Genomic DNA, 14175 nt, shown 5'->3' with positions numbered 1-14175 from the left:
CTCGAAGACGCTGGAAAAACGCGTCAGTGAACTGGTACATCAGCACCGGCTAATGGCCCTCAGGCTAGAGGATCAGGAAGGGAGAGCCCGCAGAAGTAACATACGCGTGGTGGGAGTGCCGGAAGGAATGGAGGGATCCAACGTGGAACTTTTTCTGGAAGGCCTTATCCTCGCCCATCTTAAGCCTAAGCGCTTGTCCAATATCTTTACTATAGAGCACGCCCACCGTGCGCCGGTCTCAAGACACAAGCCGGGTGCGCCGCCCAGGACAATCATTGCGAAACTCCTGAACTATAGGGATAGGGACGCAATCCTCCAGGCAGCTAGGCAGTTGGGTGACCTGCAATATGTGAACGCCACGATCCGATTCTTCCCGGATTTCACGCTTCAGGTCCAACGGGATAGACGCTCCTTTGTAGGTGTGAAGGCGGCACTCCGACAAAGGGGCTTCAAGTACATGATGTTCTTTCCGGCCAAACTGAAGGTCATCGCAGGAGGCAAGTCCCTGTTCTTCACCGCCCCATCAGAAGTGCAGGATTGGCTTGATAGGGAGGCATCGCGAGCGCAGGACCGAACAGAGGTTGGTGGTTGGAGAGACAATCAGGTCGCCTCGCCGAGATCTACAGCTGGGGGATCGGAAGCGGATGCCCAGAGCCAGCGCTCCTGGCGGTCAAGGTCGGCCAGCCCTAAGTGGGGGTCTCTCCGGGACAAGGATGGCAACTTATGGAGGCAGGCATGTGACATTGACCCCGACGAACTGTAATGTATAAAGTTGTAAATGTCAGATTGATAGGCCTCTGATGCTGAACTCTGGGGGGCTTCTGAAATACTGGTCGCGGGACACGAACTGATATGTTTGCGATCAAACTATTTAGGAGTGTATACTTGGGAACAGGAATGTTGTGCATTGGGGGCAGGCGCAGGCGGCGGCTGGAGCTGGGACCGGCGCACTCTTCCCCCTTTAGGCGCTTTTTGGGAGGGGGCGGTCTCCTCACTCCCTTGTTGGGATGTGGTGAAAGGCGCTCTGCTAATTTGGGATGTGGGTAGTTCAACACCTATGGAGCAGGGAAGCAGGGAGGGGGATGCGGGGAGTTAACCAGTTTCAGGGTTGTGGGTTGGGGTTGGGTGAGGTTAGGGGTAGGGGGGGAAGTTTGGAATGGTCACACCAGTAGTGTACACATATGCTTAAACAATGTATCAGGAATCACAGGGCTGATATGACAGTGGAATGAGCTGATGGCTATGAAGTGGGGTAAAAGCCTTAAGATGCTGAGCTGGAATGTCAATGGGTTGGGGGACAAGATCAAAAGGACTATTGTGCAATTTGTTAAGCGACACCTCCCGGATATGGTACTTCTGCAGCAGACCCACCTGTTGGGAAGTACGTTACACGCGTTAAACAGATGGGGCTACTCTCTGGTGATTCACGCTGGCTTTACCTCGGGGTCCCGGGGGATAGGGATCCTTTTGCGTCGTAGCTTTCCACGTGTCATTGATCACACAGAATCCGACCCTCTGGGGTGCTTTGCGGCTGTCTCGGGGAAGTGGGAGGGGCGCAGGCTCAACCTGGTAACGACTTATATCCCGCCGGGTCTTCAAACTCAATCATACCAAGGAAGGGTTCTCCTTTCCCTTCCAGAGGGGCAACTTCTAGTGGGCAGGGACTTTAATGCTTTGGTCTCGGGGGACTTAGACAGGCACCCGTCTAACGGGACACATGTGGCTATCTGATTTTCTGGAGGCGTTTGGCCTACTTGATCTCTGGCGTCTCCGACACCCGACACACAAACAATATACTTTCTTTTCAGGCCCACACCACTCCTTCTCACGCATAGACTACATCCAGGCACCGATGCACCAGGGCACTACAATTCAGGATGTCACGCACCTAGCAAGGGGTATCTCGGAGCACTCCCCACTGTGGGCCCACCTCACAATCGGTGACCAACGGGAGGGATGTGTGGCGCCGATCAATGCCTGGTACCTTTGCAGCGAGGAGACGAAAAAGAAACAGACTCTTTCCATTGACCAGTACTTCAAGAAAAACGATGGCACGGTGGAGTCATCAGTAGTATTGTGGGAGGCCTTTAAGACCGTGCTTAGGGGGGAGGCCCTTTCTCTGATCGCTGGCCGTCGGAAAGAACGGGAGGCGCAAATGTTGTCTATGGAAACTGATCTTCTCGAGCTAGAAAACGTGGCGCAGACTGGTGGCGACCTGTAAATTATACATCAGATGCAACTCAAAGCGGCCGACTACAAGGCCCTGGCTACTGACGCCGCAAGGATTCTGGCAAGAGATAGGGAGGGCAGACTATACGATCAAGGGGACAAAGCGGGCAAGCTCATAGCCTGGCTAGACATAAACCAGCAGGCGCAGAGAGTGGTCGCCGAGCTTAGGACTGAATCGGGGGCCGTTATCACTGAACCCCAAGAGATTGTTAGGGAGTTTGCAATGCACTTCCAAAAGGTTTACAGTAGGGGGTCTGATCGGACGGAAGAGGGCTCAATTGCCCTATTGGCTGATATTAGGCTGCCTACCCTCTCTGACGCCGAACGGGAAACTTTGGAGGCGCCACTTACCATCGAGGAACTGTGTGGGGCCATCCGATATCTACGGCCAGGGAAAGCCCTCGGGCCCAATGGTCTCCCGATCGAGCTGTACCAGCTCAAACCCGACAGCCTTAGCACACACCTAAAATGTATGTTTGAGGAGAGTAGGGAGAGGGGTGCACTGCCACGAGACCAACGTTTTGCCACAATTGTGGCTATTCCTAAAGAAGGGAAGCCGAGAGACTCATGTGCCGCCTACAGGCCCATCTCATTACTAAACGCTGTGCCAAAAATCCTGGCCAAGGTCCTTGCCAATAGGCTTAAGCCAGTTTTAACCACATTGGTCAAACCGGACCAATCGGGCTTCATGCCCCATCGTAGCACGGCGCTCAATCTGGCCGTCTTCACCGAGTACTGGGTCGCTGCCATACGATCCAAGAGGATGCTGTCGTGGTGTCGCAGGACGCCGCAATGGCATTCGACACGCTGGAGTGGCCGTACAGGATGGCAGTCCTTCAGAAACTGGGCTTTGGCCCCAATTTTGTCAGTTGGGTGCGTCTCCTTTACTCCGAGCCCTTGGGCCAGGTCACAGTTAACAACAAAACCTCTGAGGTTTTTACCCTAGGAAGGGGGACTCGACAGGGGTGTTCCCTCTCACCTTTGCTTTTTGCCCTCTCGCTGGAACCACTCGCTACCTGGATCAGACAGGATCCCTCTCTGAGGGGGCTCTGATGGGCTGATGGATGGGAGGACAACATTTTGCTTTACGCGGACGGCATCCTTCTGTACCTCACGATACCTCCTAAGTCCCTCATAGTAGCCTTGGATATCTTCACCAGTTTCGGGAGGAATTCAGGGTACAGTATTAACTGGGGTAAGTCCCTCTTTTTTGTCCTCCATGGAGCACCTCCGGTTATCCCACGCGATTGCCCGATTAAGGTGGCCACGGACGGGTTCTTGTATCTGGGAATCTTCATCTCCAAAGAGAAGGCCATTAGATATGAGAAAAATCTACTGCCGCCTTTACAGCGGCTTAAAAGAGACTCCGCCACCTGGCAGAAACTCCCTCTGTCCCTACTGGGCCGGGCAGCGCTCTTCAAAATGATGATGCTGCAACGATTCCTCTACGCCCTCCAAAACTACCCAGACTTAGTTCTGCAGTCATACTTCGCTGCCATCGAGGCCACACAGAGAGATCTTTTGTGGACCGGGACGCCCCGCATATCCTTACAGAAACTCACACTGGGATGGTTTGATGGGGGTATAGCGCTCCCAGACATATGGAATAATATTGGGCTGCGCTTCTCTCGGCCATAAACCAGGGTACCTACTGTGACGGGAACGATCCGGGATACGGAATGGACCGGTGGCTCCTTCCGGGCGGGAACTTTGAGGTTGCGCTATACTCCAGGGGCCTCATTTATAAGGCCCCTTGCGCCATCGGAACTTCCCTTTTCATGAAGTTCCGTGGCGCAGAAGCCAGCGTGGTATTTATCAGGCAGCAGTACGCCAGTTTTTGTGGCGTACTGCTGCCTGATAAATATCAGTCCCTTTAACGCAGTGTACTGCGTTAAAGGGGCGTGCAATGGGTGTTGCTGGGGGCGTTCCCAGAAACATCCATGGCCTTTTGACACTGCCCCAGATTTACGAGAAATCGTAACTCTGAAGCAGTGCCAAAAGCTTACGCCTCCCCAGGGGAGGCGTAAGGGAGGCGCAACAGGGAGAAATGTCTTTATTTCTCCTCGTATTTCCTTTTTCTATGTGTGCTGCATTCTACAGCACACATAGAAAGAGGAAAAGCCTCTTGTGATTATTTTTGTACAGAAAGGTTTCCCTTCCTGTACAAAAATAATCTTCCCCGCAACGCAGGCACCCTTGCACCATTGTGCTAGGGTGCCTGCGCTGGCGCAGGCAGCCCATTGTGCGCCGGCGGAGGGGAAAAGGACAGGAATGCGCCGTATCTTATAGATACGGCGCATTTCTGCCCTTTTCATTTGCCGTAGGGAAGCGCAGCAGGAAGGCCTGCTGCGCTTCCCTACGGCAAAAAGTCATAAATGAGGCCCCAGGCCTGGCAGGTACTCACTCACTGGGCCCACGAAGCATTCTGTCCAATTATGGCATATTGTCCAGCGCAAACTGGGCTGGGCTAACATCCTTACAATGGCTACCCCGTTATGGGTCTCAGAGAGGCCGGGCACTCTAGGTCGCACCAAAGGGTTCCGCAATTGGGACCTAATTGGGATCTCTCACATCAAAGATCTATGGGGTCCAGACGGAGTTGTGTAATTCGCCTCACTCAAACATACCTATGATCTGGCGCTGACAGAATATTTTAGATACCTACAGGTTAGGCACTCCCTTCAGACTAATATCCCTGCGGGGACTCAGCCCCCAGAGTCCTCTCCCCTGGAGGACAGACTGCTGGATGGCCACCTCCCAGAACGCGCCATTTCCCTCACATACAAGAAACTTATAAACCATTCCCCAGATTCATTGCTAACTCGTAAGGGAAAATGAGAGGCAGACAGACTTGAAATAGACGACGAGGAGTGGAGAGGCGCGCTATCATCCCCCAAGGAGGTAGCAATATCAGCCAGACTTAGATTGATCCAACTGAAAATTCTCTACCGGGTTTATGTTTCTGGCACTAGGCTGATGCTGTTGGGCCGAAGTGAGGATGGACTCTGCAGGAGGAGGTGTGGGGAGGTGGGAACCTTCTTCCATATTCTGTGGGAGTGCCCTGTGCTGCAGGCCTACTGGAAACGGGTACTTGATTGTATGCAAGAGTTATTGGGGGTGGAGTTGCGACTGGAGGCGAAGAGGTGCCTTTTGAACCTCTGGGAGCCCACGGACCTGCCATCGAGGGGGAAGCTCTGGGTGACACTAGGATTGGCAATTGCGAAGCGCAACATAGCTAGGCTGTGGGGGCAGTAACGTCTCCAACACTCAATTCCTGGAAAACGGTTATGGATTGGTGTATGTTCCAGGAAAAGACAGTATACCTGGCCTGGGGCTGCCCCCGGAAATGGGTGGTGGTGTGGTCCAACTGGAATGACTATCGGGGTACCCTGTTTGAGCCCCCCCGAATCACACCCATTGACGAACAGATTGCATTGTGAACTATTGTTATAATTGTACTGCTACGGGATGTCTGGTATCGGACAAGTTCTGTATGTACTGTGTTTTCCTATGGTACTTATGTGGCAAATGTATTCCCTGATTGTGCTGACCACCACTTTACCTTTTTGTTGCAACTAAAGAGTTATAAAAAATAAAAAGAAGATTTACCAGTAAATCTAGCATCAAAGAGATCCCACCATGCTGGACTGGCCGGGAATAAACATTAATAATAGCTAGTTTTGGTAAGTTATTATGTGACAGGAGGATACATGTAATATCTGGGTAGTGTGTATCTACTCGCTTTACCTTACATCCTAGGTGGGATCCCACCCATATACAGAACCCCGATGGTCTACCCCTAGGTCCCTTGACTGCCGCCTCACAGTATGCCACAAGCCCTACTCTATATTGAGGGTCTAAGGCCCAAGTTTCCTGGAATAAGCAGATCTTGTGGGAGTCAATATAATCCCCCCCAATCAGGCTGATCTAATTTAGCCGCAAGGCCCACAATATTCCAAGACAAGATTCTTGGGCCACCGGCAGACAGTTGCTTGCCGCACCTAGCATTTACCACCTGTTCAGATTTATCTACCATTCCATGAGTACTGGTGCCAATAGTGGCATGAACTGGTTACCACCAACTTCAAGTTGGTGGTAACTTGTGAATTTCTTGAAAAATGCCCATTTTTGCATTTTTCAAAGTGCCATGTGACGCACATACATGCCCTTAGGGCATGTATGTGCACCACATGTGCACCCATACTTATTTCAGGGGTGCAACAGGCTGTCCTTTGGACACCCCTGCATCCTTGAAAATATTCTCAATTTGCGATTACCAAATTGCGATTCGCAAATTGAGAATAATTCCCATTCCTTCCTATGGGCAAGGAGGCCCATAGAAATGAATGGGAAAGTATTCCTTAATTGCAAATTCACAATTTACAAATTCGCAATTAAGGAATATCAAGAAATCGCAAATAAATTGCGACTTTCTTGATACATACCATTTAGCGATTCTGAAATAGCGATTTCTTAAAAATCGCTATTACAGAATCACTAATTGGTATCTTGATACATATGGCCCTTAGATCCCGGATCTGGATAATAGATCTCAAATTTTTTGGGAGACCAGCACACACATGTTTCACCGCCCTACAATCATTGAAATTAATAACAATACAGTCCCCTGTAGTATTTTTGGGTCTACTTCCTACCCAGCTCACTCTTCGCACAAATAAAATCTGACATTGTACATCTCGCTGAAGAGGTCTGTTAATGTTCAGCCAATGAATCGTTTTGTTTTTTAGTTGGGCATAGGATTCAGCTTTACCATTTTCCAATTCTGGACAGCAACATAGGGTGAACAATCAGGGGGTAGATCTAAGTGGGGTAAATCTAGGTGGGGATATGAGTTCTTTGCATCTTTCCCAATATGGTTCCCCTTGGTGGCTACATTGGCTTTCTCAGCCTGTCCCTCTCCCAACAATTGTTGATCCTCTATTTCCCCATAGTTGCAGTGCCTATTAGGCCATACCTCTGGACCAACTATGTTACTCGTACTCACTGCTTCATCCCTTAACGTTGTAAGGTCCATTGGTTGCACAACCAAGCCTAGGGTCAATGGAATATTAGAACTAGCGGGAGCCAAAGAGCCCCTTAATCCATCCCTCACAGGTTCGTGGGTTTGGCCATAGTTAGCCATTTTTTTTAATTTTATTTTTAAAATTTTTGAAACCTTTATTGCACATTAAAAGCAGAACAAATACGGGCCTACAACCATCCGGCCGGCCACGACACATTATAAAGCAAGTTAGCAAGCAATGCGGTAACTCGATAGTGTCTGCACACATAATAGCAACCAGCCTAAGTTGCACTGGGTATCTACACACTACCGAGAAAAAGGAGGAGTGAAGGTTAATTTTGAATTTTAATATGTCCGAGATATAAGCAATAAAAGGATCAGCGTTCCAACAATCCACCAATGACCTAAGAGGGCAACGTAACCAGAAGAAATCCAAGCAACAGAAAACGTAGTCAGACTAGCGGCATGAAGAATATGACAGGATAGTGAGATCAAACATGTTGCATGCCAGTCGCAGCCCCCCTCGCACCGAGCCACCCCACTGACCCAAGAAAGAAACAGAAAAGAAAAAGAAAACCAAAAGTAGTGAAAAAGAAGGCCCATAGAAACTGAAACGGACAAAAGAAAAACCCCACCCCCCTACCCCCACCCTACACGCATGCAGAGGCTACGGCCTACCCCCCCTAGCAGTGTGCCTGTTGCCCCAAAAGAGTACCCGAAATGCAGAGAAAGAAAAGGGGAAAAAAAGAGAAATATCACATAAGAACGGAGGAGGGCCATATACAAATATTCAAAACAATCAGCTTGTGAATCTTCGGCCGCCCAACCCTGGATCCCCGACCCATAGAAATCGAATATTCAACTCCACAGGTTATTCCCTGCAGCCCCGACAGTACACTCTACCGCATTTAAGGATAGGAAGAGCATCTTCAGCCCTGGCCCCTGCGATCTGGGGCACCGACGTGGTCCAGTTGCACAGTAGCCATCTTGAACTGGAGAGGTAAACGGAGCGATCCTAGCAGGGTATGACGCCGCCCAGCAGAGCCCGTCCACACCAAAGTCATGCGAGCAACAATGATAGAAAGGGGGACATCATACTGTTTCAGTCCACTCAAGTCAGCCTGCCAAAGCAATGCTATCCGCTTCAGGAGAAAGTTGCGAGTGTCACCAGTGGAACACAAAGGAAGAGCCAAACATGGCGTCCGGGGACGGCGCTTCGGCCATTGCTCAAACCCCCCGTCCTCAGGCCGCTGCTCCGCCTTGTCAATCAACGCCGGAACGCCACCAGGCTCTCGCACCCTCAATTCCCTTAAGCACACCTGGGTAGGCACTCCACTGTGATCGGGGACAGGATGTGGTGCAGTGTCCTGCAGTCGAGCGCTACCACGTCCCATCGGAGGCACATAGGGGGAAGTAGCATCCAGGCGATCTTTTAAGTCCCGGGCATTATCTTGCATATCAGATCTCAAAGTGCTCAATCCACGCAGGATGTCTCCGACTTTCAATGTTGCCACAAAAGTGAATGGGGCAGCGGGTCCCTGCACGCGGGGCTCGCAAGAGTGTTGTAATCCTCAAGGCTGGTCGCCATTATCTCTCCCACCTAGATGGGCGCCCAGTCCGGGTTCCGCAGGATATGCACTAGCGGGGAGCACAGAAGCAACACGAACCATACTGACACCATGCACGGCGCCGGTGCAATGAAAACAATCGGACACCTCACCGGCAGCAGCCCGGAGGAAGCGCAGGAGCAGGGAGCACAGCCAGCAATATGGCTTCCACCGCTTCGCCGGTGGAGACAAGCGAGCCAGCAGCGCCGTACCTGGACCAGGGCGTAGACACAATGTTGCACTGCCAGTCTCAGTAGTTCCCAAGCGCGAGGATGAGCAAGACTGAGCGGAGCCCCGCAGCGATAAACACAGCGCAGCGACTGTTCCCCGCCGGTCGCCTCTTCTCCGCTTCAGAGTCCGAGGAGAGTATAAACCATCTCGAGGACAAAGATCCGTTCAGCTGCAGCCGGCGCCAGAGAGGAGACAAGGGCGCCCCGGCACTTCCACTGCAGGGAGCGTTCAGGGAAGCACACCGCTGGATGCAGAATCGTCTCCGGGTCCCGAGGATTTAATGCAAAAGCAGAATTAGCAGCAGGAGAAGTCGCGGACCGGGAGAAAAGCAGAAGGATCGGCGGAGCCGAGGGATCAGGCGGCCATCTCGGATGTAGGCTAGGCTCCTCCCCCAGCCATTTTATTTTTGATACCTCCCAAGGTGGTCGCCGTCAGTTCTTTAAATTTTTCAAGCCTGTTCTCAATTAATAAAAGTCTTTCTAATAAAGGCTGTGAAGACCACCTATTTTTTGCCAGTAAACATCCTTGAGCTGGGACAATTCTACGACAGTGTCTGCGGCATCAATACTATTAGCAACGGGGGATCTCTCTTGGGGGGCTTCAATAATGGGGGACTCTGTGTTTGTCGGGTCACTAGGCTTATTTGGTTTCGAGATCTTAGGCTTTTTTCCCCTCTTGCGGGCACCTCCTCGCTTCCTCTTGAGAGCCACCCCCTGCATATGCTCCGTGGGTTGCAGGGGGTCTTTGGGAGCTTCCGTAGTGCGTGGAAGTAAGCCACTGATTTTGGCAATACATTACGCGATGTTAACAGATTGGGAGGGCTCTCCATCCAAATGTGAGGACCCTGTATCTTGTTGTTGACGGGTACTCTGGCTCAGTGACCCAGAAACGAGGGCAGTTTGTGGGTGTTTTTCCGGTGTGCGTACATTCGTCAGGCCCCCCAAAGACGATCATTTAGCAAACACAGGATCTATAGAAAGACGATGCTCTGTGATGGCTATCTCGTGAGCCAAAACAGATGTAGCCCTCGTTATGAATTGGTCAAGAGTCCCGGCTACATAACCACCCCCTACAGCTTTCTTCCCCCTTCCATCCCGCCTGGCCATTTCCAAGTCAATAAAATAGAAATAAGGTCCAATAGTAGTTAATGCAACACTTACTGGACAGGCGACCAAGTCGTTGGTGGAGGAGACGTCAGATGGGGAGCCCAGCACAGCCTCCCCCGGTCTCCAACGGGCTCAAACCGGCCCGCGACCCGGGAGCCCTGTAAGCCTTTTTAGCACCTCCTGGTGCTTTCTGGACGCGTTGGCAGCGTGCGCGCCGCATGTGCTGCCGGGTATTGTGGTCTTGATGAAGTTGGCAATGGCGGCACGGTGCCGAGTGACTCAGTAGCAGTGGCGGTGGCGGCGTGATCCTAACCGGTAAATGCCCCCCGTATTGAAACAGGGCTCCCGCTCCACCGGAGCCTTTTAAGCTTTTTAAGAGCCTCCTGGCTCTGTCTGGACGCGTTGGTGGCGTTCGCGCCCCATGTGCTGCCAGGTATTGTGGTCCCCATGAAGTCGGCAATGGCGGCAGGGTGCCGAGTGACTCAGTAGCAGTGACGGTGTGATCCTAACAGGTAAATGCACCCGGTATTGAAGCGGGCCCCCCTTCCACCGGAGCCCTGTAAGCCTTTTAAGCGCCTCCTGGGGCTTTCTAGACGCGTTGGCTTGTTGCGCCGCATGTGCTGCCGGGTACTGTGGTCCAGATGAAGTCGGCAATGGCGGCAGGGTGCAGACTGACTCAGTAGCAGTGGCGGTTGCGGCGTGATCCTAACAGATAAAGGCCCCCGTATTGAAACAGGGCTCCCTACTGTCATCACTAATTCATCATTGTAATTATTTATTTATTTATTTATTTAAAACATTTATTAAGCGCAACTGTCACCTTGCAGGTATCCTGGCGCTGGTGGCTACTCCTGGGTTTATAGACAGGGAGGTTGAACTTTAACTAGCAGGCTAAAGGGGTGAAGGAAAGAGCCAAGTTTTGATTCGTTTCCTAAAGGGTAGGAGATGAGTGATTTGGCGGACATCGGCCGGCAAGCTGTTCCACAGCTTAGCTGCAGCCACTCTGAAAGATCTGCCTCCGACCCTGGACTTCTTATATTTGGGGACTTTCACCAGGCAGGCAGTTGTAGACCTAAGTGTTCTGGTGGGTGTGTACCACGAGAACAGGCGTTGGAGAGGTCTAGGTCCTGCACCGTGTAGTGCCTTGAAGACCAGACAGAGGGCCTTGAAGGCAATACGCTGCTTCAGCGGTAGCCAGTGCAGCTCGGCCAGCGCAGCGGTGGCAGAGGATCTTCTGGTCCAACCAAGAGCCAGTTTGGCTGCTGCCGACTGAACTCGTTGGAGTCTGTCCAGTAGTGTCACAGGGGATTCAAACAGGAGAGCATTACAATAGTCAAGGCGACTAAGAATAGTACACCTGACTATCAATGCTCGGGCCGGGGGTGGTAAAAGAGGCAGAACCTTGCGCAGTGAGCGCATGAGGGCTGAGCAGGTAGCAACTGTTCTTGAGACCTGCGTTTCCATGCTCAGCTGGTGGTTTAGCATGACGCCCAGATTGCGAACACTGGTGACGGGTGATGGGTTATTAGAGTTTTCCGGGGGCCAGAACTCAGCAGGCAGAGGGCGGGGAATGCGGCTCGCCGGACAGAACAAAACCTCGGTTTTCGCGGAGTTGAACTGGAGGGAATTCCGGTGCAACCAGCTAGCGGTGTCTCTTAGACAGTTGTGAAAGGCTTCTAATGGGATGGATTCTTCGCCCTCCCAAGAAAGCAACAGCTGAGTATCGTCTGCATAATTTACTGTGGTCACCTTGTGCGATTTAATTAGCAGAACCAGTGGTTTCAGGTAAACATTAAAAAGGATCGGGCTAATAGAGGAGCCCTGAGGAACACCGTGAGGGACAGGGGAAAAGGCCGATTGGTATGGGGGAAGGGATACAGCCTGTTGTCTATCACTAAGATATGAATGAAACCAAAGCAGGGCCGTACCGGCGATCCCTGCCTCTCTTAACCTCTCAAGCAAAATCCCATGGTTGACCGTATCGAATGCGGCAGACAGATCCAATAAAATCAAGGCCACAGCTTGGCCTCTGTCTGCACGCATTCGAAGCTCCTCCATGGCAGTGAGTACAGCAGTTTCAGTGCCATGGACCGGGCGAAACCCGAATTGGAATTCGTCTAAGACGTGGTGCTGCTCGAGATGGTTTGAGAGGCAGTTGCTGACCCAACGTTCGAGTACCTTCACCGGGAATGGCAGAAGTGATATAGGGCGAAAGTTGGACAGACATTCTGGATTCAGCGTGGGTTTCTTTAATAGCGGGGTGATGAGCGCTTGCTTCCAGGAAATGGGGACGATACCGCACCTGAGGGATTGATTGCAAATCATCCGTAAGGTATGGAATAATTCGTGCCCACAAGCTTTCCAGATTTTCGGAGGCAGAGGGTCAAGGGGGGATCCAGAGGTGATGGCCAATGCAACTTTCTCAAACTCTACTTGAGAGATAGGAGGGAAGTCCAGGAGCTCATTCAGGGGAGGACAGGCTAACCTTGGACAGTCAGGATTGGTGAAGCCAACTTCAGGAGGAGTCATATGAAAATGTGCCGGAGACATTACCAGATTATTGATGATAGTCTCAATTTTATCAGTAAAAAACTGAGCGAGACTGTCACAAAGAGTCTGAGATGGGGGAATAGAGTTTTTAACACAGTCAGGATGCATGATATTGTCCAGGATCTGAAATATACTTTTAGAACTATTGGCCGCATTGGCTATAGTAGAGCAGTAGTAGTTCGCCTTACTTTCTGCAATGGCAATTTTGTAGTCCTGGAGTGACTTTTTCCAGCGGGCTTTGTTGATATTGCAGTAACCTCGTCTCCACTTTCTCTCAGCCTGTTTACAGGCTGATTTGAGGGATTTGAGGGACTCGTTGTACCAGGGAGCAGGTGCTCTACCTTTGGGTTTGCAATGTTTTAAAGGGGCAACCGAGTCCGCAATGGAGGTGATTCTCGAACTAAAGGATCTATAATTGTTTTCCACTGAACTAGTGGGAGAGAATCTATCCTGAACTTCGAAGACTTTGGTGGAAGTGCTAAGTTTATCTAAAGCTTTCCAGTTTCGGTAAGAGAATTGTGGTGGCGGATGATTCTTGGGCTTTCTTATTGTGGCATTATTAATATAAAGTTTAATGAGCGAGTGATCAGTCCAGCTCATAGGCAGAATGTCGCCTACTTGAGTTAGGCCCGGACTCGAAAAGATGAGGTCGAGACGATTGCCTGCAGAGTGAGTGGGGGCCTTAACCAGTTGGCAAAGGCCCACGTTCTCGCAGGATAATAGAAGATTTCCCAACCCGGTGTCCAGGCTGCCATTTGGCCAGAGGTTGAAATCTCCTAGAATGATAAGTTTGCTGTGTGAGGTTGCCATATTGGTGATGGTCGTGAGGAGCATTTGCTGTTGCGAAAGGAGAAAGGCCCCAGGCGGTCGGTAGCAGATGATCACCGTAAATATGCCTCCAGAGTGACAGTTTATGGCCAGACCAAAGAGCTCGATCCCAGGTACCGGGTCGATATCGATGGTATTAATCTGCCACGCGGCTCGGAAGATGACCCCAACTCCGCCACCGCGGCCTTTGGGTCTGGGAAGGTGAAGGATGTTAAAATTTAAGGGGCAAGCAGAAGCTAAGTCGGTCTCACAGTTGGCGTGTGTCCAGGTCTCAGTAAGAAAAAGTACATCTAAGTGGTGGGAATCTATGAGAAGATTAATTTCGGTGGCGTGCTTCGGTAAGGATCTGACATTCAGGAGGCCTCCTGCAATTAGGCCCTTATGAGTGAAATCAGTTAAGGGAGACGCAGTCTCTTCAAAGGTGAGCTTACCTTCGTATGCGTACCCTCGTAGGTAGAGCAGCGTGTCGCGGGTGTAGCCAGACGATTGCAGGCTGAGACAGACAGGGTTTGTGGCGCTAGGCGCGTCCTCATCGCGGACGAGCGCAGACGAGCTTGCCTTTAGCGCGCCTTCATCTACACAATGCCCCAAATACTTCTCT

At 51.3% G+C, this 14175-nt stretch overlaps 1 protein-coding gene across 1 annotated transcript in view; it reads left to right on the top strand.

Moving 5' to 3' along the window:
• The first annotated feature begins 1236 nt into the window (after positions 1-1236).
• CUNH1orf146 (chromosome unknown C1orf146 homolog) overlaps positions 1237-14175 on the top strand; it is a 277504-nt gene continuing 264565 nt past the window's right edge. The window contains exon 1 of the mRNA XM_086951668.1: positions 1237-1381. Coding sequence (XP_086807794.1) covers positions 1237-1381 — 145 coding nt within the window. The remainder of the gene's footprint in view (positions 1382-14175) is intronic.

Source organism: Lissotriton vulgaris, unplaced genomic scaffold (genome assembly GCF_964263255.1).
Source record: "Lissotriton vulgaris unplaced genomic scaffold, aLisVul1.2 SCAFFOLD_1729, whole genome shotgun sequence".
NCBI lineage: Eukaryota > Metazoa > Chordata > Amphibia > Caudata > Salamandridae > Lissotriton > Lissotriton vulgaris.
The sequence above is the reverse complement of the archived record's forward strand: the minus strand, read 5'-3'. Positions and strand labels throughout refer to the sequence as shown.